This window comes from Xyrauchen texanus, chromosome 24, assembly GCF_025860055.1.
Source record: "Xyrauchen texanus isolate HMW12.3.18 chromosome 24, RBS_HiC_50CHRs, whole genome shotgun sequence".
Lineage (NCBI taxonomy): Eukaryota > Metazoa > Chordata > Actinopteri > Cypriniformes > Catostomidae > Xyrauchen > Xyrauchen texanus.
In genome coordinates, this window is record NC_068299.1 from 25700666 (window position 1) to 25727694 (window position 27029).

Genomic DNA, 27029 nt, shown 5'->3' on the forward strand with positions numbered 1-27029 from the left:
GTACATCTATAAAATTATTAGCTACACATTTCTGCCTTTAAACACTAAAAAAATTGGCCCCATTTACTTCCATTGTAAGTACTTCACTGTAACCCAGATTTTTGCTTTTTTTAAAGATAAGGCGGGACAAGTTGAATTATTTATTTTATGGTTGTCAACATTGTGCCACAAACTGTGTCGACTGAGCTTAACAATTGAACCTGACTTTTCCTTTAATGAGGTAAACCTGATGTGGTTTACAAACAGGTGTAGAAATGTGTTTTTATCAAGAGTGCAATGAATATCTAATGAGTGAAGAAAGGATCTCCAGAATTTACAGTATGCAGAGATTTCACCATTCTCACCATAGTTGTCACCTCCTACTACATCGCACATATGTGTACATTTATATCCAGTCACTTTCCCCAGTCAAACAAGCCAACACGTATAAATCTAACATATAGATCCTGGTTGTAAAAGAAAAACATTTCTATCAGTAATGCAGTAACTTGAAGACACTTCAAATATGCTAACAACATTCATTGTTTTTCCATTAACCAAGATTTTCTAAAGCAATATCAACATTTCTATATGCTCTCTGCATTTCATATATTGGCTAATCAAATCACTTTAGACTTTTCTTCAAACATGTAAAAATTGTCTCACTTATTCAGTCCAGCAGTGTCTACAGTAGCTACTGTAGTAACTGGGTTGTTAAAACAAAATGACATGGCATTGTCTAATTCTTCTTAATTACTACTATTATTATGCACACAGTTCTTCTGACCTCATTTGATCTGAGATGGAATATTTATAGGATGCAATGGGCCTAAAATGCCATTTTGATTGTACTTTCTCCCAAAACACTACTTTTTAATACTTTCCTAAACCCCTGTTTGACTCTATGCACTTAAAATGTTTCCTTACCCATGTGGTCATCTTGTGCAATGTCTTAAGTTAGATTTTTAGGTAAATTGATCTAATATTTAAATTGAGCAAATTAATGTGAGAATCCCTGAAATAAATGCATTAATTTTAAGACAAAATACTTTTTTGACATTTTCTGTTTTGTCAAAGGTGCTTAAATCAAAGGTTTTTAATAACTGTCTAAATGAAAGGATTTGGGGTAAAACGTCCCCCTGTTGCAGGGACTAAAGTCTCACATTGACTCATCCAATCACAATAGAGATTAGTTTGTTTATAGAATACTTGAGATGTTGTAAAATGCCAAATGTGTTTGGAATTAACGGAAAATGGTGCACCCTTTTCTGAAGTAGATATTCTGAATAAGCATTATCTTAATTTGTTACCCAAAAAAGCATCTTGCAGTCTCAAAAGTATTTGCAGAAGTTTACAAATGTTGCCCAAAAACTATTGCCCCTATATTTTCACCACTATAACCCCCCTGAGGGCCTTTTACCCAAAGTGTGGTTTTAAGAATTTTAATCAAAACAACAAATTATATTTAATTTCACACAAATATCATCAATATTCAATACAATGAAATGGTTATTTTATTTTTAATACACTTTCTGAAGTGAGTTTCCTTTCTACTTTGTCAGCTCATCTAAAAATTATGATGTGCTATGACAATTAATAAACTATGACAATAAAAATTATGACAAATAATAAATATTACTTCAGCACAAATTAAGAAAAAATAAAATAATACACATTTATTTTGTGCTTATTCTGTTGAAAATAATTGTGTACCATCGAACCAGCACTTGTTATTGTTAAACGGAAATACAGATCTCTGTGTTTATCAAATGAAATATCACACTATTGACCTTTTTCACACTCTGGGTTTTGCAAGGCGGAAGTAAAAGTTTGCAGGGTAAACTTCAACAGCGGTGAATGGGAGTGAATAGGACATCACAGCAAATATTATTTTCACTTACCCATTTGTTCTAAGACCAAAAGAAAAAAATCCACTATTACATTTGAATGACTTTCCAGAAGAAGTCATAAAAACACAGAGCGGATTAAGACTTTAAAATGGGAGAAGATGCCAAATTTACGGTCACTCTCTCAGCAGCTGCAATAGAAACCCCATCACAGCTGTGGTAATTCATTTTTTAAAACTAATTCCACAGTAATATAACACAAAGAAAAATTTTATAAATGTATACAAATTTTTTTTTTAAATGTATCACATAAAAACATTGTGAGATTTACGCTGATATATAAGACGAAACACGTCATCACAGTCAGTGAAAGAACAAGGCTTGCGGTGAACCGGTACGGTTCTGTCTATTAAAAGGTGAATATCTCCCCCTGGTGGCAAAGTATTGAACATCAAATTTCCATAGCAGCGGGGCTTCTTCTGGCGGTTTCAGTGTAGTGTAAATAAATAGGCTTCATCTATAAAACAGCTTTGTCGTTAGTACTAATACATAGTTAGTAGATCATGCCTCAAAATACAGCTTAAAACTGAACAAACACAAAAAGGAAAATGTTTCTCATCACCATATTGTTTTATTAATTGGAACCATCATGACAGATGTCTGCCACACATCCAAGATAATTAACGGTATTTTTAATTACAAAAATGAGTGAACTGTTGTGCAAATTTCACTAGATGAACATGCACAGCCATCAGTATCCACCACCAGCAAAGTGTATTCAACAACACAGTAACAACAGATCAAGGAAATATGGCTTTGTATTCTGTTTACATACATAAAAACCCAATCAGCAGCCACACAATTCCGAATTCAAAGCAAAGAATTTGCAGAACAGTTTTACTTTGCTCAAACGTACAGATATATTTGCCAAAAATGGGATTGAATGTTGCACCTGTCCAAAGACTATTTTTGCACTTTAGTACCGACTAGGTTTCTTTTGTTCAGAAGAATTGTGTGACATGTAATAGATGATGCTAAACAAAACAAACAAACAAAAAAACTGAATACATACATTCTTCTGCAGGTATGAGTAAAAAGTCAAACAGAAAATACACGTCATCATAAATCTGAAATAAACAGGTTTCTTTCAACCTGTTATCATTCTGGGACATTTACAAAGGATCTTTATATCACAGCATCCCTTTAAAATTTAAGATACCTCTTTAGATACATGGACACTTTTGGAAAATTGGCAATGACAATAATGCCCTTAAAAAGGTAAAATATTGAGGTTTATCAATTAAAATCTGTAAAAGATCAATCAGACCACTACTTTTCAAGTTTCATGGTTCTTTTGTTTTTAACAAGGCACACTTTTTCATATTTTGGTTATTTATTGGAAGGTGCAGTATTGAAGGTGTGACAAAACAGAATAAAGATGCATATGCAAAATGGCCCAGAGTTTCAAACATGACAGCTCTATTAAAATATGCTGTAGTAATTCTTATGGTACATTCGATTGCTTGGATCATCACTAAAAATTTAAAGGTTTTTATAAATGAACTACTGGAAGTCATCAAAACACCTGACCTCCAACAGCAGCAGCAACTAGCAACAACAGAGGGAAAAAAGTGCCTGCAAAATTCAAGCATCAGTGCTTTTCACTGGCTAAACAGTGAGTAATATGTCCTGAGGTGGCCTTCCATGTTGGTGTATGAATGCACTTAAATATCTTAAGGATCTTTAGAATACTTTGACAATCCATAAATGAAAGGCAAGTATCTCTTTATCTCCGGCTTTATCCTCACAACTTAATTGGAGTTGATAGAAATTAGAGGACTCTGCCATTTTATCTAAAACGTACAATATTACATGCTTAAACTCTTTGGAAACAAACTTGCATGTTTCCGTACCTTGAAAAGGTAGATTATAATGTCTAAATAATACATGTCAATAAATTGTAATGTGATTGTATTTCAATTTGAGATGATATTACACATATTTCTTATTACGAATCAAAGAATTTTGAATTATAGAAGTCGAATCGTTAGATTTTATGCATCTGGTACAGAAATATTTCAAACAGTACTTTTAAATTATGTTGACTTGAACAATTCAATCTACAGTCTATTAAAAACAAGGACAAAGTGTGGTAGTGAACGTTGCATAACAGTTAAATCTTGTACGATAAAAGAAAATATATATATATATAACATGTATAATAATCATTTTACCCATACTGTGTGAAAAACCTAACAACAATACAATATACATCACTACTGATGCCTGGCTGTTTAAAGTATTAGCACATATACAGCTTATGGACTCAAGATGGAGATACTGAGCTTAATATAGCTTGAAATACCAGAGGAGACAAAATAGCTGACAATCAGATCAATGATGGCAAAAAATGTAACTAAGCTTTTCATAAGGAACAAAGACAATGCAGACTGATGGATACTAGTAAGTTGAAGGCCCCTTTTCGAATAAAGATTAATTAATTATATCAGACTGACAAAAGAATGTCCAACCTTCTTGCCACGGAGAAACTGCAGTCAAGTTGGAGAGGAGCCATGTGTTGCAACTTCCTGTCCCTGGCACAGACCCTGTGAGGTTCTGATGAGTCCAGAACATTCAGCCAGTGCAATATGCAGGCCAACAGCCTCTTAAAAGAGCTGGATCATTGATTCCCGTGACTTCCCGACACCAATCCATTTAACTAAGGCAAAGATGGATGAAGTCAGTAATTCCCGGCAACATTGATTTTAATCTGCTCAATGGTTCACTGAACATAACAATACTATATATTACACGTAAATGAACCAGAAGCATCATGTCCATGTCCCCTTAGATTTTTGAGCCAAGTGGAATTCAAATACTACATCACAAAAATGTATGTGTAACTGCCTGGAAACTTTTTACAATAAAGTTCCATTTGTTAACGTTAGTTAAATGTGAAGTGTGTAATTTCTGCGCTACTTGTGACACCAAACAGAATTACAAAAATAAAGTATGTTTTCAAACAACCTTAGCCAACATCCCTTAGGAGACTTGTGTCTCTGCAGAACAAAAATAGCTTTCAAACTGGGATGGGCGTTTTTCAACCACTTCACCCGATTTGCCTATTACATGAGAAGTATATAGCTGCAGCAGGCATTGCTCCAAAAAGGGGTGGATGCTCTAAACAGCCATTGAATATATAGGGAGCCCCTTACATAACCATTTCCTTAACCTTAACCGTGAGTGGAAGGGACACCCCTTTTTGGAGCTGGCGCAACCCTGTCTGCTTTTGGAGAAACTCCACCCTCTTTTGGACATTCCACTCCCATTTAGAGGTCTCTGGCCTGTATCTATACTTGTACTACATTAAGATTTCCTACTTTCATTAGATAGTTCAGAAATGCCCATCATGGTTTGGAAACGCCCACTGATTACTACACTGAGATTGTATCCGCAGAGACCTATACTTCCCCCTTAGACACATCATGCTCTTTCACACTCTCTGATTCCCTATGAACAAATAAAAGCTGATAAACGTTTAACGTCGTAATAAACAAGACCACTATAACATATACACACTGGACAGAAAGCGTGGCAGAGGAATCGGCACATCCTATAACATCACTGGATTGAACAGCAGCGGGGTGTGTGGGGGACCTAGCACAAGAGGTAGGATGGTTTTTCTGGTAACTATTAGTAATTGAAATGACAGTGCCGTTTCTGACAATTCTTTCACCCTAGGCAAGATCACTGTTGTTGACGGGTGGAGGCGGCTGTGTTTTAGCAACTTGCACAGTGATCTCGTTATTGGCTTTCTCATTTGCGGTGTGTGTCCTCCACCTTGTAAATGGGATGCCAATGTTCACTCTGGTTTTCTAAGCAAGTCTCTGAATTCTGAATTCTGTTTGTCAGTTGAGGGCGCTATTGTGCCACTGTTGAATTTGACAACCACAGGAACAAACAATTCTGCTCTTTTGCCCGGTTTTGGTCTCAAAATCATCTTTGGAGGGCAGGGGATTGGAATGAGGGGCATGGCTATTTCAACAGCTCAGTCACGTGAAAGAATCAGAATGCTAAAATCGCTTACAGCACCTTTAACATGAAATAACAATGAACAATACTTAGCATTTATTAATCTTGGTTAATGTTCATTTATTCTACTACATTTTTTAAATCAAAACTTGTATGAGTTAATATTATTTAATGCACTATGAACTAACAATGGAAAATGTTATTATTATTATTATTAACTAACAAATATTAATGAATGCAGTAAAAAAAAAAAAAAGTTGTTAATTGTTTGTTAATGATACCTAATGCATTAACTAATGTTAACTAATGGAACCTTATTGTAAAGTGTTACTGTGTATCATCATGATACACGTCGCACATATTATTTCAAGATACACATGTAACACATTTCAACTTTTTTCATTTAAAAATTTCGCAGCTACCCTTTTTCATACAATTAATGCACATTTAACACTGGTTGTCAAGTTCAGAAGCAATTTTGTTTGGTTTATTTAAAAACTTAAGCCTGGTCCCCATTCACACTACACAAAAACTGTACCACTAGACAACACAGCCATACACTTAATAAATAACTTCCAAGTATCCCCTTAATAATATTTAAAGTTTACTAGAATAATATTTTAAATAGTTTATATTATAATAACATGTGTTATATATTATATATAGTATTATATAAATATTCTATAATATTATAATAGGTATTTAAATATAATTAATTATATTGTAAATTCTAAAAAATATTTTAAATATTATATAATGTATTATATAAATACATATTCTATATTATTATAATATATAAACAATTTAATATCAAGTATATTTATAAATGTCTTCAATTTAAAATAGTTTTATATAGATAAACATAACATTACATATTTAAATTGTAAATAAGTTTTATTATGGTAAAATATGTTAAATATTTGTATATTATATATAGTATAAATAAATAAATAAATAGGTGCATATCACCTCTGAAAGTAATGACAATGAAACAACCACTCTGTACTTTAAATGAGTTAAGAATGATGGTTTAAAAGCCTTACCAGGCACACCCAAGTGTTCTTCAATGTAGCGCACATATTTCTTTGCATTTTCTGGAAGTTGTTCAAAGGTCCTGGCAGCAGATGTGTCTGTATTCCAGCCAGGCAGAGTTTCATATTGGACTTCAACCGTCTGTAACACCTCTTGGTTTGCTGTGAAACATATATGATATTGTTAAACTCTGCCATTTTATTTTATTTTTATCAAAACTATATATGATATGTGAAAGGTGCTGCTTACCTGGGAAATAGGGGATGGTTTCACCATCTACTTTGTATGCCACACCAACTTTGATCTCAGGAAACACATCTAAAATGTCCAGTTTGGTGAGAGCTAAGCTAAATAGACACATAGAAGGATGCATGTAAGACAACAGCATTTGCGCAGTTTTAGAAGACTCAAGATGTTATAAATCAAAGGGAGACATAGCTGAACACTCACGCTGTGAAGCCATTAATCATGTGGGCATATCTGATAAGCACCAGATCCAGCCAACCACATCTCCTTTTGCGACCTGTAGTCACGCCCACTTCCTTGCCTCTTGTCTGCAAGAGCTCTCCAGCTTCCTAAACATATACACAATATGCGCAATATGACTAATGAACAGTAATTTAATGACAGGTGTTTATGTATGTACTTGAATATTGACAATAAGTCGTTAAGCTATGTGCTAACAGCATGTGCTACAAATGAACCCCTGTATTGATATACACAGTATAATTAATTGACAATTTGTCAATGGATTCTTCAAAACTTTTGCACAATAACCCTTTCTCCCAACTAGATGAAGCCCTTTTGAAACTGAATAAAAAGTGTAAAAGGCAATATCAAGTGTTTCACTCATTTGGATGCACCTTTTGACCAATGAATTTCCATTACTTTTCCTGTTGTTTGTGATTACTTGATAAGTAATAATTTTAGAAAAGATTGCACTCACAAAGAGCAATTTATATCTGGTCAAATTGTTTTAACTAGAAGAATTAACAAGGGACTCCAATTTTCCATGACTTTTTCATTGATTTTATTAACTTTTCCAGACTGGGAAATCACAAATTAAATTCCCTGATATTTTCAGGTTTTCTATGACTGTGGGAATCCTACTATTAGGTATTTATTATAAGCTCATACTGTATTATGTCACTGTAATGGAAGCTCATAAGGAACAGGATACAACATCATAAAGATATTTATTGATGTAATTTAATTTGATAAATTACTGACTTAAGCATTTATTATTATCATAAACTGTATTATAATCACTGTAACGGTAGATCATATCAAACATCACAAACAAAGGATATTCATTGTTATCATTTAGCAAGATTGATTGCTGACTCTGTTCCTTTGACCTCATTTTTCTTAATTAAATCCATCAATAAACTTCAGGGTCATGCTAAACACTCTCGATTGCACCAGAATGTAAACAGTAGCAAGACCTCATTAAGTATCTGAACATTATGTGGAAACATAGGACATTAGGCAGTGAGCAGCTCACGTTTTTCTGTTCAGTAGGGAAAGCCCCGATCCCAACTCTTGTGGTGTAGGCCTTGACAACTCCATACACATCGCCAACGTTCTGAGGTGGCATGCCCAGTCCCGTACACACCCCTCCAACTGTGCAGTTTGATGAGGTCACGAAGGGATATGTGCCTGAAAGAAAAAAAACTACATATTTTAAAGGCTGGTGTCTGCAGTGTCAGTTAATCTTTATATAATATGCATAATATGTACATGAATACTGTAACGCCAATTATATTATTTTTATAATATACAATAGTTAGTTCCGGTCCTCGAATCTGCACACGGACGCTTCACTGTGTTTGTATCACTATGCTTGTGTTCGTGCTGTTATAAACTAAAGTGTAAGAGCAGTGCATATGTGTTAAGAGTTACTGTTTGTCTTTTCTTTTTTTTTTTTTTACATTTTTTTTTTTTTTCCACATCACCACTTCGGTGATGTGAAGTGAATCCACGTCATCCGTTTACATACAACAGCTCTTCGGGATTGCTTACTACATTACACTACTAAAGCTAGGAAATAGCTTTAAACGAACAACTTCAGCATTACGGCAATTACCTACGGCACTCGGCCTGTGGCCGAATCACAGCAGTGCTGATGAAGGGCCATATAGCACGATTGTGAGTGTGATATTGCTTAAATATACAGAAATAGGATGTTGTTGGTTCAAACCAAATGATGCGTCCAAGTCTTCATTAGTAATTAAAAAATGTCACTTCAGAAATTGTCACTTTTTTTATTTTTAACAATTGCCACAAAACAAAAAACACAAAAAACAAATAACAAAACAAAAACAACGTAGTCATATGGTAGACCATGCACAACTGCAATTTTATCTTCCAAATCTAACAGCCTGATACCTCCCAAGAGTTAAATAAAAGTGGAAGACTTTCCCAGAAGTTTACAAATGGGCGTCAGCTGGTTAGCGCATATCCTATTCTTACATAACACTTTAGGGAATGGAATGTACTATCTGTATCACTGTATACATTACTCACCAAAGTCGATGTCCAGCAAGGCAGCATTGGCACCTTCCACCAGAATCTTTTTGGGAAGGCCGTGTAGAGCTTCATACATGAAGAAGACTCCATCTCTCACCATGGGCTTTATCCTATCTACATACAACTGACAAAGAAAACCAAACAGTTAAGAAAATCCCTTTTAAAACTATTCACATTCTTATTCCTGTGATCAGTCATTTAGGGTGCATAAACCTCCTTTACATTAACTCCCCTCCCCCCCTTTTTAAACAAAAACCTATACAATCTTTTAATCCTAATCTACACAAACTAACCATCACTAAATGTCTTGAACTACAAGGTATAATCTGAAATGACCATATCTAGACAGCTCACCTTGAGTTTCTCAAGTTCACCATCAACATCAATTTCCAGTGAAGGGTACATTGACTTGTACTGCGAGGCCAAATTTTTATATCTATTAGAAGGGACATGAGAATGCTCAGATGGCACTGTGAAACAATTTGTGGCATGATCATCTGCAGTTTCACTGTATCTGGTATTGTATCATGTGGATTAGAAACAGTTATTACAAAGGGTGAGGTTTCACACACAGCCTATTGAGTGTGGTATGAATGAGTAAAACAGATGTATGGTTCAGCACATCCTCACCTGTTTGAGAACTCCTGGAAATCAGCCAGGAGATCGCATATCCTCAGGCCACTGCGAGCAGCTTTTGCAGAGTATACGGGCCCAATACCCTTTTTCGTTGTTCCTAAACTAGTTAGAGAAGCAGAAGCAAGGGTGAGATGTGATTTCACACACCTTGGGTGAGTTGAAAAAAAAAAAAAAAATATTAAGAATATGGTCAAATTTTCTATCCATGTCGGGTTTATGAGTATACTCTAGAACAGGAGTCTCAAACTACTGGCTCACAGACAACATTCAGACAAAATGACTTACACATTAGGAACACAAATTTTTTTATAATTGATTATAATAGAAGCAATCCAATATTCACGATCTCTCCGCTGAGGAAATAATTGTGAGCATCTAAACTACGATACAATTTCATCACCTCTCTTGTGTAGACGCTCCGTATAAACCATACATCTGGATAAGTCACTTCAGGTGAACGTTTGATGTTCTTTGAGAAAATATGTTAACTCAGAGCCCTATTAAACCTTGTGACCCTGCATCCACATGTGTGGACGTTGTATTTTGGCTTTGCTATATGCATCGCATAATTAAAAATAATTTAAACTGACTGAATACTGTTCACAACACTCTAAACTGTCATATAAAGGTTAAACTTCTGCCACACCACATGAAAACAATTGATTTCCGCGAAGCACTTCTATGAGCGTCAGTTCTCTGATAAACATGATGTCCACATATGTGGAAAATATGTTGAATAACTTTCAACATTAACACATTTGTGGGTCATTTTGTTTTATTTTAGTATACATTTTTTATATTTTATTTTGTTTGCTCAGTGAGTATTGATGCTGACAACCAACCCTGGAGTCGCGAGTTCAAATCCAGGGTGTGCTGAGTGACACCAGCCAGGTCTCCTAAGCAACCAAATTGGCCCGGTTGCTAGGGAGGGTAGAGTCACATGGGGTAACCTCCTTGTGGTCAGGATTAGAGGTTCTCTCTCTCTCAATGGGGCATGTGGCAAGTTGTGCGTGGATGGCGGAGAGTAGCATGAGCCTCCACATGCTGTGAGTCTACACGGTGTCATGCACAACGAACCATGTGATAAGATGCGTGGACTGACGTTCTCAGAAGCGGAGGCAACTGAGACTTGTCCTCCGCCACCCCGATTGAGGCGAGTAACTGCACCACCATGAGGACCTACTAAGTAGTGGGAATTGGGTATTCCAAGACAGCCGCATCTATGGGAAGTGCTACAGGAAGCATGGGGTGAAATGTCACCTGAGTATCTGGATAAACTGTCAGCTAGAATACCAAGAATCTGCAATGCTGTCATTGCTGCATGTGGTGGATTTTTGGTGGAGTGTGTGTTGTCACGGGACCAACATTTCAGTAGTTGGTACTGATACCAGTGAAATTTCACGGTTCTCAATACCAATTTCAAAAAAATATCCTAACATGATAATGTAATATTGAACACATAAGTTTAGTTTATTTAAAAAATTGAATAATTATAGTTTAAACTTTATTATTATTTTACAGAACATGTTTTAAAAGTTAATTTAATCATTACATTTTTACATTACATAGATTAATGTGCTCCATGCTTCATAGTAGTTTAGTGCTCTGCCATCTAATACAATGTGAATGATTCTCAGTGTCTGTGGAGTTTCCAATGTTTGAGCAGTCGGATTTATTTAAAGCTGCAGCTCATCCACACTAAGATTGCAGCCTTCAGTGGTTTAATAAATCACATTAGGACATGTCACTTGGATTACTTGTCCAATTCAGTGTAAAAGTAGTAACAGAGCACATGTTCAAAATAAGCCTGTGAGCATTTCAAAAGCTACTAATATCACACTAATATACAGAATATATGACAAAAGCCCCCACACTCACTGAGTCCAACAACCCCCCCAGCATATGATATAACACTCGCTGTTGAACTTCTTAGCCACAATAAGACACAATTACTGACGAGTGAAGTAATTTACTCGATCTTGGGATTCAAGAATTGATAACAGGGTTGTTTAAGTGAATATTGCAATGCATCAGAAAATCAACACTTTTACCCACCCCTAAAGATCATGTCACTATTTAATTACACTCATGTTATTTCAAAACTGTATGACTGACTTTCCTCCATGAAACACAAAAGGAGGTATGTCCGGGACTGACATCTCCATTCACTTAAATTTTTTAAAGGCCTAAATTAATACACAAATGTAAATGTGCAACTGTAGATAAAAAATAAAAATAACAAATTATACGTATATCTTGTGTGGACATATTGCTATCCATAATACATTGAAATGACTGCTAAATGCTGGTAATTGTTCTGGTCTATTAATGGGACTGCTTCCTGCTTGATCTCCAACAGAATATTGCAGATATCAAGGAATACAATCTCAGCTGTCATTAGACCACTAATCAAGCACTCGCTCAACTCGGAAAAGGTCTGTTCATGCAACAGCCTAAGTGTATATAGTTAAAATTCAGGGCACAAAAAACACTCCCCATGGAGATCACTACTTAACTAGTGGCCCCTAAATAATTTGAGTTTGAGACCCCTGTTCAGGACAATTCTGGGATGAATAGAGGATTCGGAGATGAGAACATTCCTCTACTCCCCCATTTTAGAACATCACATTTGTCCATTATATAACCAGTGTAAAAAACTGTCACTAAAGCCAAACAGACATTAGAAAAGCAGGCGTTCATTTCTGAAAAGCATTTTTTCTTTTGTTCTAAATTCATAACATGTTGCTAGCATGATATATGCATGTGCATTAAGCAGAGGTTTACTTTATGCCAGCTTTCTGTTGCCTCTCCTGTTCCTGGACTCCATCCACAGCTTGATGGAAATCAAACACTGGAGGGAGGAGAGCGTATACATTACAGTTAGACAGAGTGCTACTGTGCTGGAACTCATCTCTCAGTGCTATGAACTCAACATGCCAAAATAGGTTACCATAACAATACTTGTTTTGCCTACAATTAATCCTTGTCCATTCATTACAATGACCCCTGCTGAGAATCTACAATTACAACAATGGACTAAAGGCATAATTAATGACATAACACAAATTTCAATGGCTTCTGATATGCTACTCTACTAAGTTTAAAAATAACTAAATAACAGCAAAGAACTAAAATACAAAGCAGTAGGAAACCTGCATTGATGCACTGGGTGACATTTTAAAGCACTGATTAGCATTGAGCAATTCAATACAAGTCTATAATCCCTAACTAAATTTGCAATTCCTGAAGGAAATAGCATTGCTTGCAAGGCAGGAAAAGAATGGTGATAAAGTTTTGGTTAAATTAGGTTTTAGGCCTTAGCTCTGCAACAAAGAGAGACAGTTTGCCTTCTACGAAAGCAAATATTAGCAAATTAGTTTCATGGTCAATGGGAAATTTTCAAACATGAGATTTCATAACGCAACTGTAAATTGCTTACAGTTTACACCCCTACTAGACATATTTTAGCAGTGTTTAAAGATGTTATATGGGATATAAATAAATCAGATATTAATCAAAACAGCATAGTGTTGCAATCTGACAGGAGTTGTCAGCCTACCAATGTGCGCACGATCAGAGATGATGAGCCTTGTTTCCCAGCCTTCCAGACCTGTGTGATTACACTCAATATTAGACTCCTGTCAATGAATCTCACTGAATGTCAACACACAGCCCAAGGGCATAAACAGACAAATAATTAAACAAACCTTTTCCTTTACGCATATTCTTCTCAGCCTCCTCAAAAAGGCCTGGCAGGTGAATGACTACACCATTGCCTGCAATCAAATGAGCAATTGTCAGTCATTACGTCTCATTATGAACTGAAACCTACACAATCGGAGTGTAAAAGCATTAAAGGGATTGTTTGCCTCAAAATGAAAATTCTGTCATCATCTACTTACCTTCATGTCTATTTCAAAACATCTATGACTTTCTTTCTTACATGGAATACAAAGAGAATTAACTTATAGCAGAATCTCTAAGATGCTCTTTTCTTCATAGAATAAAAGTGAATGGTGACATCACAGCTGTTAACCAATATTTTTAAGGCAAGATTTTTCTGTCAATAAAGACTTAAATGTCAGTCTTTTACTCAAACAATGCTATCATATGGCTTCAGAAGACTTGAAATATAGTGCACATGTCTCATATACTATGTTTATAATGCTTTTTGTCCATTTTGAAGCTTGACAGCTTGACAGCTCAATCCTCCTAAGTTTCTACTCTGGTGTTCCATAAAAAAAAAAAGTTACATAGATTTGAAACAGCATGAGGTTGAGTAAATGATGACATCCTTTTCATTTCCAGTATGGAACTATCCCTTTAAGTGGTAAAGAGCTCTTTACTATGAACATCAAGCATTTCCTGTAGATCATACTAATCCCTGCAGTGCTGACATATGAATTTGAACAGCAGAACACAGTTATGGCCATTAGCAAAATTGGATCTCTGCAAATGAATGGCATAGATTGCACTCTGCTTTATTATTAGTCTGTTTGGCCGGCCAGCACCAGACACTCTAACTGCACTGCAGCAATAAAGTAAGGTGTCCAATCGGCAATAAAGATGTACAGTGTAGTGCATGAGAGTGTGCACAACACTCATAAAACATTCTATATCAAACAAACATTGGCATACTTACCGATAAAGGCAGTAATCTTGTGGTTGATAATTCCACTAGGTAGAAGGTGGAAGTCGTATTCCACTGAATCAACCACAACTGTGTGGCCTGCATTATTGCCTCCCTGCAGTGAGAAGAGGAACATAAAGAATATTGAATTGAATATCAAAAGTCCAACGACTATAAGCCTGCTTTTATTCCTTGAGAATGAATCACACAAATCTTCTTGATGTTGAAAGCACAGATTGGGTAGTTTGATGGTGTAACCTTCTTGTCTTTGCATATTTTTCAGGAGCTAAAAAAAATTCTAACATAATACAACAAGCCCCCTATTCATTTCCAAGTAACTTTAAGTGAAACCACAATGGCTTCAAGACATTATGCAATAGAGTTCAACTAACATGAACCATTACTATAGAATGTAACAGACATGAATAGACATGCATTTGAGAGATGTTAAACTCAAAAAATCTGAAGCATCAAAGCATTCTGGTCACTGGGTGTGGGTTTAAAGTGAAAAAGCTCTATCGCTGCTCATTTATACAAGCTATAAGGGTAACATTACCTTACTAGAGAGCACACTTACATTTACCCATCTGTTCTACTGTAGAGACTTCTACCTTGAATTCAATCTTGAGGACATCTGAAACATTGTTTCAGGAGATTGACTCTTGCAATGAAATCACATGTTTCATAATTATCACCCTTTACATTGCTATTTTTGTGATAAATTGCCTAGTTATTTTTCTGAGAAATTACATACAGAATGCAAATTGTATTCCTTTATTGCTGGCACATAGAGCAGTGTATACATAGACTACAGAACACACTAGGCACAGCAACAGTTACAATCCTTAAGAATCACCAAGAGTCCTCCACACATGTGTTGGCTTTCAACATGGTCTCAACCAGCTCTGACCTCGTGGACAGCTCTAGATGCCGCTGCTTTTTAGAGCCATTTACGATGTTCCCATACACATGGTGACCAAAGCTCTAGTGTTACTACTATGGGCTCTTATTACAATGTTGATTTTGAGTCAAACGGACCAGTCTTAGAAGTTTAAGCACAGGTTGAACTAAAATATCACTCTAGACACTCGGGACACATGGATGAAAATTATATTCGGTATGGTTTTCATTACATTATTGGTGGCCCTAGAGATAATAAAGATAATATATTACACATTTACATTTAAAAGGCATTATAAAAACTATACAAAAAAATAAGTAGATAAATTATTACAATACAGTGCTAAGGATCTGCTCTTAATTGTATTAAGGGTAATAAAACTGACTTAAATGTTACCTTTAGTTGTTTAGTCTTTTATGCAACATAATTCACTTGAAATCAACATAAAAATGGCTGTCACAACCCTTTCCAAGAATTTCACATATTTCAAAGTGAAATTGCTAGGATATTCCAAAAGATGCAGGCCGGGGCTTAATTACTGTATATCCATTAGGAATTGATTAAATTGTGAAAAATGGACTCTATATGATAGGTGGTTGGAGAGGAGGGGTTAAAAAAAAAGAGGAGGGCTTGGTGATGTCAGTCAAAATGGAAAGGTATTTTCCTTGGAATAACATGCACGGACTAATCAAAGACATTAAAACAAGGAACATGTATTAAGAAAGTAAAAAGAGTCAATTTAGATTTCAAGTTGAATTTAGTATCCGTATACAGAACATCCGTTTCAGGATGTAGTTTCTATGGGAAAGTCCTGTTTGTTTGAGTGGAAACTTTGACATTCATGGAACCACAAAAACTGACTGAATAACAGAGCAGAGTCAATAACCTGGGAAAACATTTTCGTATGATGTTTGTCACTTTTGGATTGGAGTGTCAGGCAGTGTTGGAATATGTCCCATATTCCAAACCTGGCAGGCTAAATGTGGCCTGCTTCAGTGCGTTTGAGGAGGAAACAGGGCCTCCTGTACAGGGATTAATAGGCAAGTTTCCACTTTATCACCCACAAAAAAACAACAACAACAAAAAAAAACTACATCACAACAGGAATTCCTCTGCATTATAAAAGTTGCTGAAAATGTAATACACTTGTTTAATAAATTAGTTTACCTGAATATTTTAAGTGTTTTAATGCATGGTGAGGTTATATGATGTTGTGATGTTAGTTTGGTTTTGATGATTTCTCAGAAATAAACCAATAAGACTGTGTGTGTGTGTGTGTGTGTGTGTGTGTGTGTATGTGTATTTGAAATGTAGGACAGATGTTATTAATTCTTTGTATTTAATAAGATTTATTAGCATTTTATAAAATGAATGTCTTAAATTTTGGCTACTGTTTACAAAGGAATGTTCTCGATTTAATTTACGTTGCACACTTTATACTGTATATATATTTACTAGGGCTGCAACGGTACACAAAATTCACGGTTCAGAACCTCCTCGGTTTTGGGGTCACAGTTCAGTAAATCTTTCAAGTTTTATTTGAGGAAATCAGAATACCCACATTATCAGATGAGAGGGCAGATCTGTTAGCATTGCTTCCCTGCAGTTTAAATATTTCTCCTATGCGATCGTTTTCGCTTTAGCTCTGTCTTTGCTTGCAACGCAAGGCTGCTTGAACACCGTGGCGAGACTAACTTGCACAGGCTGTTTATGATTTGCTCCTGTAAGCTCAAGTGACACATGTGGATGATGTCACTGCAAATGAGTCATCACGTTAGATGTGCTTATTGAGACATACCCGACGGTTAAACTGAGCCGACACACAAACTTTGTCTTGTTCAATACTCGTTGCCCAATATTACTGTAGTTTACTGCAAAACATAATGCCCCAAAACAACAGATTTTAGACACGCTGGTGTGTCTTCAATTTCTGGCTTATTAAATCAGACATATTTATATTTTGTTTAGTTCAATCATTCTGTTACGTTTTGATTCTGTGCGGTTTTCATTTTAGTTCTATTTGGTTTGTGTTGTTTATGTTGTTTTAATATTGGTTTCACACGTGCTAAGATATGCAATCATTCGTGTACTGTACCGAAGGCCCTGTATCCATTCGGTTAAGCACAAATACACGTACCGTTGCAGCATTTAATTTTTACATGCTGACACAGAGAATAATTTTGAATTGTCCCACAGTTTGTATAAACAGACAAAAAAACACATTTACAGTAAGGCACTTACAATGGAAGTCTATGCTGCAAGGCATTCCGAAGGGTTTAAAAGCAGAAATCTGTGGCTCGTATTTTTGTTAAAGTTCTGAAGTTGAGACTTTTGTACAAAAATGTTAATTTAGCTTAATAAAATGTTCCATTTTAGTAAGACTACTGTTCTAAAATGATGGATGTCTGGTAATGCGTTACCATAGTAATTTCAGTGGGTGGATGTAAACAGTCCCTTTTATTCATGCAAAAGTCCCACGGTTTACAGTCCCTTTCTGGTAACCTTGTTGTGGGCATCATACAAAAGTAACATGGTTTACCTGAACAATAGTAAATTCAACTGTAAATGCATTACTGTACACACAATTATGTTTGTTTTACAAACATAGAATGAGTCAAACTTATTATCGTCTGTTGAATAATACAAGTTAAGCTTGATCAACAGCATCTGTGACATGCTGTCAAACTTAACTTGTATTGAACCTGAAATATTTGTATTAAATAAATACAAATATGAACCCACTGCAAATCAAATAGCTGCACATTAGGAAATTAACACCACAGCACTGTATACATTATATGGTTGGAATGACAATAAACTTGACAAGGCATTCCATCTGGGCCCAACCATAGTTGTCACACTACAACATGAAATGAACTTACTTGTTTTTCCCAATGTTGAACTTAGAAAACAAGTGTTATGACAAAATAGGCATACATAGAAACGGCAGTGAACATCTATAAGAAATAAAAGAGTAATTGCAGAGTTTTATCTGCAATTTTTTTTTTTTAAAGACGTCATAACATGGGTAAAAAGTTAATTGAATGGCTGCTCAGATAGTCATAAATTAGTAGCCTGATGTTTGATCTTCTGGGTTCTGGCCTGACATAAAATTGGTGTGACATGGAACAAGCACGATGGTCTTATTTTCTGTTCCATCTGCCTGTAAGGAAAACCAATCGGACTGCTGAGTGCAGTGCTTTTTATAAAAAGCCCAACACTATCTGCTTTCTGTCCCATCCAATTGAGCAACACACATACAAGAGTCTGCACAGTGCAGCACTGAGGGGCTTGTTTTAATGCAGTTACAACCTTGGAAGTTAGAAACTTCCTGGTAGAGAATCCTTGCAATGTGAACCTGGGGGGGGTGGGGGGGGGTGTTGGGGTGTGAAGCAGCCTGCTACCACTGTGCCATAGAGTACTCTCTACCATGAGATATGAAAACACAACAGTTGGCAGAAGCATACTACAACAATTTACCAGTTTCTGAGTCATTTCTCGACAAACCTGAGGTATAGATATAGGTATAGATTCAAAATCACCAGGTCTACATTCCAATAACATAAATTATATATGTTGAGTAATAAATCTGATGCTTAACTTCTCAGGGTTCTTAAAACTTAGAACCCCACCAAGTGTGTCAAAAAAGAAACACATAACACATAGGCCTATATGCCCAACAGTTTTAACATCAGTTAAGATAATGAGTGAAAGCAATGGTACATCTGCAAATCATAAGTAGCTCATACAGTGAAACCGGTTTCCTTCTGACATGCAATGAGAGATATGTTGACACAAGGAAGCATGTGCAACCTAAACCTTTCTTTGTCCCAATTGCACTGTCAGATTACTCTAAATGACAAATATTTAAAGAAGCAGGTAAAACAGAACTGCTCTTTCTCTCTTTTTTCTTTTTTAATTAATAATAAAACAATCAAATCAATTCCTTAGCATTATGTCAGCTTTAAACAGTGTTCATCTTTTAACTAATTAATTTCCATGACTTTCACCAGCCTACTTGATAACATGACAAAGATTTATTTTTACTCTTTTTAGAGATTCCATTCAAAAAGAGCACTTTCTATCCAATATATATATATGTGTGTGTGTGTATGTTTAGGCTGTCTCAATTGCTTCTATCTCTTCATTTAATCCCAGGCTGACTTGATGTTCAGTGGGGGGCTCTGTGGGGCCATGCTATCTGTTGCAGGACTACATGTTCTTCTATTCTAATCTTTTCTACTTGCAAAAGGAATATTTAGGAGTCTAACATTTATATTTCCTATTGACACACTAAAGCTGAAGATATAAATAACCATCTAAAACTTTTGCACAGTCCTGTATGTGTAAATATATATATAAGCAATATTACATGAGCAAGAGTGCTATATAGCCCTACATCAGCGCTGTTGTGATTAAGCCGCACGTCGAGTGCCATAGGTAATCACAGCAGTGCTGATTTAGGGTCATATAGCAAGATTGGGAGTGTGATATTGCTTATATACAACAGTTCAATGAACAAGTACATTTAAAAAAAAATAAGAAAAACTGATTACAGTCATTAAAAATGCATTTGTGCATGGAACTACTTTCTTACGTGATGGATCAGAATCTGCCGTTGCTGGTTCAAAACAAATGATATGTCCAAACCTTCATTAGTAATTAAAAAATTTCACTTCAGAAATAGTATCATGGCGTGTGCTGTTTTGAACAAGTATTTGGACGAACAAGGATGGATGTGAGAGAGAGAGAGAGAGAGATGGAGTGTGTGTGATCACTGGTTGACAAACCCAAGCAGAGATGCTGTCAGCTTTCTGAAGATCAGCTTTCTCAGTGGAAAAGTAGCCAACAAAGCAGGGGTATTTCTCCCTATTTCGCGGTAGCCAGTGCGAATTCTATACATTTTAGGCACCGACCGAATTGCCTCTAAACAATCGAGTATCGAAAAATGTCTTGTCTTTCGGTACCAAATTTCGATACCCAAGGCGTTAATCTCGGCAATGTCAGTGAAAAGCATGTAGCATGCTAGATGTGCCAAAATCTAAAAGTGCTGGTGATTGGCTGTGTTTAGGCATCAATGAAAAACACTAGTATCAGAAAATGGTTTGAGTTCCAGGGCTGAGAAAGAATGTTATCAGTAACAATGCTAACACTGTTCTACTTTACAGATAAATACTAAACCGTAATAATGAGCCTTTAAAATATAATTTTTACAAGCGCACGCACAAAGCGAGCCGCAGCAGTAATGATCCTGACTGTGTCGGAAAAACCAGCAAGAGACTGTCTGAACATTAAATTAATTTATAGAGAGAAATGCACATTCGGGTTGAGCAAACAGATGATTATCTCGGGATCAATGATGGTCAGAGTGATCACCAATATCTGATGCCTTTGACCATGTCATGACGATATTTGGCTCGTTTTCCCATTCATCTATTAAATTATTATTATTATTATTATTATCAAATTAATATTACAAATAATTTGCCCATAGACACAAAGACACGAGTTTGAATAAACCCTCTTTATTATATTGTTACGTACAGATGACAGAAAACCATATATGGGCATATATTGTTTTATTAGTGCTGCATATGACTGAGGTACTTTGAGTTCAGTTCACTTTATTTCCACAGAGCAGTTTATTGTGAACGCAACTCTGCAGCCTGTAAAATAATACAAACCATATAAAATATTACAAAATGTATAAAATAACAAAAACCATGTTCATCTCGAATCATGATTTATATTTCAGTGATTATTATCATCATTATAATTATTATTTTTACATTTAAAATTGTTTAGACGGAATCTTGCCTGACGGTAAATGGAAAGGTGGTTACGTATAATATATATATATATATATATATATATTTTATTAAGGCTGTCGATTTAACACGTTAATAATGTGTGATTAATTTGACCAACAATAACGCGTTAAAAAAATTAACGCATTTAATCGCAATGCTTTCCTGAGAGATTCAAGATTGTAGTACCACCTGTTTACTCCAGAGGGCAGTAATTGAAATTTCAGCTGTGTTAGCAACGTGCAGTTTATTACAGTGAACAAAACATTAACAACTCTTCAGCGGACACACAACATAAACATGCGAACCAAGGGATCTAAAGATGTGTTTAAAGAGAGTATTGAACTATATTTAACTTGACACAGTGACCTAAACATTTTACTTTTATGACGCAACACACCCGAGACGCGACACAAGCATGTCTGACGCAGGTCATATGGTCTTTACCTCACAAATATTTAATTACCAACAAGGTTAAGGAGGTGTCCTGTAAACTGTTACACCGTTTTTACCCAGTCAATCTTTATTTAAGAAACTCCACTTTTCTCCTTCTGTAATGCTGTAGATGAATCTGCCCCTCACATTTTTTGGGAATGTGTCCACGCTGTAGTATTTTGGAGAAAATTTTGTTTGTTTGTACATACGTACCTCTATTTTAACTAGTATTTCTTTGCTTTATAAAGACGTTTTATTTGGTTTTCACAGTTTTGATAACTTAAGTTAATATTTTCTGATTAATCTGTTTATTTTTCTTGCAAAGTTTTTTGTATACATAAAGAGTAAATTTATGTCTATAAAGCCCCTATCTGCACTTTTTTGTAAAGACTTGAAACATTATTTAAATACTCTTTGTACCTTCAACAACTCCAAAACATTGAAAATCATTGCACTATGTAATGAATATAATGTCTTGGCATTATTTTAAAATATATCTGTAGTATTGTGTACTATGTACCCCTGGCTTGTTTCTTAAAAAAAAAAAAAATGTCTGACGCAGGTTTAAATTGACGGGTCCTTAAACAAGCCCTCATAATAAATCTCCAACTGATTGACAAATTCACTTGTGTAATGGATTGCTGTGAACTGTATGCCAATGAGTGACTTATGATCAATAATATGGTAGTAGACAATACATTGTATTCTAAAGCCGCTTTTTATATTGTCTTATCAATGATGAACTCTTCTGCTACAGGAATGTAATGCATTTTAATTATCTGAATATTTTTTATTTGATATATATATAATTCTTTTATATTTAAAGATAACTATGTATAATTATTTCATCATTATATATTGAATTATTGTTATATGAGGGGCTTTCTCAGCAAATATTTGTATATGCGATTAAACACGATTAATTAATCGGGACACCATGTAATTTATTTGATTAAAAAATGTAATCAATTGACAGACCTAATATATTATTTTATCACTTTATTATTTATTTATTTGCTTTTTGGTTTCGTTTGGAGTGCAATTTGAATTTAGAAATGTATTTGATTTAAGTTTTACGTTTTTTAAATGAAGTATTTAATTTTCAATGCAAAATCAATAAAGCAAGAATATTCACGAATCCCTCAGCCCGGAGGTTTCCGATGTAATTGGATATATATAAATATATCTCTTGAAGGAGGGACCAAAACGAATGTATTCACACAAATTATATATTTTCCTGGATAACGAAATACCCAACGGTTAGAGAATGCACGGATGAATGTTCTTTGCCAGAGAGATGTTCACAACTGTTGTAAAGCCATCTTTCAAAAAGTTGAACAACACATTTTAAATGCACTTATTTGTTTTTCCAGTTTCATTTGAACTTTTAGTTAAAATTAATACAAAATAAAGTTAAAAGTTTGAAATCAAGGTGTCTTGCTTTATTGTGTAAGCTTAACCCTAACCCTGCTTAATGAAAATTATCCCATAGTACCACCTAGCGTCCAACTAGCGGTAATACTGGTGTTCAAGTTTCTTTTCTTTGTTTACCAAAGTATCAAAAAAGTAGCATTTAGGAACCGGTATCAAAGTCAAGGTATCGGTATCAAAAAATTTTTAACGATACCAGCCCTAGCCATGGCACAAATGTTTTTCACTATAGAAACTACAATCTTCTCCACCATTTTAAACAGCGCGTCATCTCCAGTGTGGAAAGTCCGGTAAGAGGCAAGCTGTAATTAATCAGTCTGTTGTGTCTCTATGTGTGATGTGCCTTAATGCTGAAGTTGTTAGTTTAAAGCCGTTTAAAGCTATTTTCTAGCTTTAGTAATGTAGTAGTAATACGAGCAACAGGGGCAGATCTAGAAAAATATTTATGGGGTGGAGAGAGGGGGGCAGGAATTTTTGAGGGGTGGCAACATATGGCAGACTTATATATACTTAATTTAATCACGTTTATCACAGTTTGATGAGAAATAGTATGTACACACTACAAAAGGGCACAGGCTGCCATTTACAAACTCATACAGACAAACTTAATTTCATGCAATCAATGTCTTGATTTGAGGTTTCATGTGAAACAGTTCATATTAGGAATAACTGACAATACAATGTGATCTCACTTAATAGGAGATAGAAGTATGATTGAAGTAAGGGCATTATCACCGGAAAGGCATTAAGTCACTTGCCGCTCTGGCATCATCTCGTGCTGCATTCAGTGCAGTTGGACATTGGAGATTCGCGCTCGTAAATTGTCAAATTGGCCATAACTTTTAATTCTTTGCTGCCAATTGGGGTGGCAGCAGGGGTGGCACTGTATTCTTTTAGAGTGGCATTTGCCACCCTGGTAGATCTGCCCCTGACGAGCAATCACTTAGAACTGTTGTATGTAAACACTGGCTGACGCGTTTTCACTTCACATCACCTTACTGGCTCATATTACACAAAACAATTACATTTTGCCACCACCTGCTGGCTGACATATATAATGTAAAAAAAAAATACAAACGTAAATGACACATACAGTAGCTCTTAACATATCTGCACTGCTCTTACACTTTAGTTTAGAATGGAGTGATACGCACAGTGGAACGCTGATGGTGTGAGACCATCAGTGCTCATGGAACGTCTCTCGTCCAATCAGATTCAAGGACCGGAACTAATTATTGTGTGTGTGTATATATCTAATATATATTTCTATGAGTTTTCAAGCCTTAGAAAACACAGCTTTAAAATTCCCTGACAATTTTATTTCCCAGGTTTTCCATGACTGTTTAAAGAGGTGCATGACTGCGTATATACTTATATAAATGGGCTATACACAGTTAGTGCATATATCAGTAAGATTATGAATATAGCAAAACAAGTTGCCGTACCTTAATGTAAGTATATAAAGCATTGTTTTAATCATTAACAATTACAACACTGTTTTGACTGTAATCGTTATATAAATATCAAACCTACATTTGAACATATAGTTCTGCAGTGCACTTCAAACAAAAACAGTTTTTACACTTTTCATAAACACCACTGATATTTCTGACACACTGTTGTACTAAATTATATCTATTACATGTCAAAGCTACACATCAAGGCCACCGGCCTTTCAGACATTTCAAGTTGGTTTCAATACTATATAATTTGGTCAAGGTGACATTAGCAACCATCTACACGTCTAGCGACACAGACAGAAACTAGAGAGACCCTATTATAGTCAATGTATTTTAATCAACGTTAATCGAGACACAATCGTTAATTTGTCGCGTCGCTTATAGTAAATGCTTTGTTTTGAGGGCGCGTGCATTTCCGCTTTAATAACACATCGGCTAACTGCTTCAAACAACAAACTATCCAGCAAGCAAGTCCTTAAATTACGCATACAAATAAAATATAAAAGTACTACTGCCTACGTAGGAAGCTGACTGATGAGCCTTTAATATATATGAACAAACAATGTGAAATGAGAATGCAGGTTTACAATCATTGTGTTGTTGCCAATGTTACCATGTAGACGCGGCATCATCAAAACAACAACAACAACAACCACAAAACCAACAGGAAATATCGCCAAATATGCTCGTCCATTTCCATGAATGTCATCTAGCACAAACCCATAAGCTTGCAGGATTCTCGTGCTCTACGAGCTCGAATGTTAGCTAACTTTAGCAGAGTAATTCTAAAAGCAAGCAGGGTAAAGTGAACAGATGCACGCCAAAGGAGGATCTGGCAAGATGTGTCATATAAAAACTACCTGACATCGGCAGACAATATCTGCGTCCTGAGCCAGCACGTCCACCACCTTTCCTTTCCCTTCATCGCCCCACTGAGCTCCGAGGACCACGGTCACTCTATTGCCCACATTTGGGGTCGTCACCCAGCTCGATCCCTCGTCCTGCGACTGTGCATTCCCGCTTTCTGACATGACCTCCTCTCTGCTCGCTCGCTCGCTCTCTCTCTCTCTCTCTCTCTGCCCGCAACTTCGACACACTCTTCCGACACCTGAGCAGACAGAGGGGGCGGAGTTCTGCTTGCGTCACCGCGCCTCCAGACAACACCCCACTACATATTCAGCACACTGCATTCCTAGCCATAATAAATGAGATACACTAGTTGATATGTCCCAGAGTCCCAGAGGTGCACAGCGCAACAAAATTCGCAAATTAAATAAAAGCTGAAAACACAACGGAAATAATCCACAACACTTAGAATTTAAGCCAAAACGCAATGAAATTAAACAACACAAAAAATGATAGGGCCTACCAAACCACCATGGAAAAGCCACAGCACAACAAAAGTCACAACTTAACAGAAAAGATACAGTACAATTGAAAATAAGGAACAACCCAATTGAAAAAACACAAGAATGAAATTAAACCACAACACATGAAAAGAAAACCACAATAAATTAATGCACAACAAAACAAAATTAAAGGTGCACTCAGTAACATTTGTCTTTGTGTCATTTTGGACCTACACTGACACCTAGCGGCTTGGATGCAGCATCATTTAAAATCAATAGTTTTTAGTTTCAGATGCCATTGTAGAAATGTCATATTCACAATCAGCCATGATTAGTTTAATCAGAGTCGTCCTTACTGCGGTGTAACCGGTGCGGTCGCACCAGGCCCCATGGTGATCGGTTCTACGGTCCCCACCCCCTGTGCAACTGATGCATCCCCCGGAGATCACTACCGATGAGGAGATCATTATTGTGGGGTGCCCCAGCAAACACTACCGACAGGGATAGGACGGGGACCGCTCTTCACCAAAAACCACCACACCCCACCTCCACTGGTCCAACGGCAATATAATAAGTATTATAATAAGTAATTCATTACTTTTTTATAAAATTACACCCAACACAGGATATGTAAATGTACTTCAAAAACAGAAAATATTTATAAGTATATAGCTGTTCGCAGTACTTGAGCTAGATTTGAATAGACTTTAAAATACACATACTGAATCAAGTCAAACATCCTCTGTACCTAGAAACTGGACTTCTGTTGATAGTTTGGTTGAGCTGCTTGCAGCAAAAAATAAACAGTTTTTTCTAGAAACTCGTCAGTCAATCATTGATTTGAGAATGAAGGCTATACAATGCTTGAAATTGCCAAAAAAAAAAAAAGAAAATGAAGATTTCGTACAAACACTACAGTCTTCAAAGACAAAGGACAACTGGCTCTAACAAGGACAGAAAG

General features: G+C 35.8%; 1 protein-coding gene across 1 annotated transcript; it reads right to left on the reverse strand.

Moving 5' to 3' along the window:
• Positions 1-2443: 2443 nt before the first annotated feature.
• adss2 (adenylosuccinate synthase 2) lies at positions 2444-25826 on the reverse strand. Its single transcript, XM_052089955.1, has 13 exons — positions 25580-25826; positions 14698-14800; positions 13763-13831; positions 13615-13665; positions 12840-12906; positions 10050-10157; positions 9774-9855; positions 9417-9543; positions 8395-8549; positions 7341-7465; positions 7140-7237; positions 6902-7051; positions 2444-4545 (listed from the first exon to the last, which is right to left on the reverse strand). Exons 1-13 carry the CDS (start codon positions 25748-25750, stop codon positions 4493-4495), a joined length of 1359 nt encoding a protein of 452 aa, XP_051945915.1. The 5' UTR covers positions 25751-25826; the 3' UTR covers positions 2444-4492.
• Between the last annotated feature and the right edge of the window lie 1203 nt (positions 25827-27029).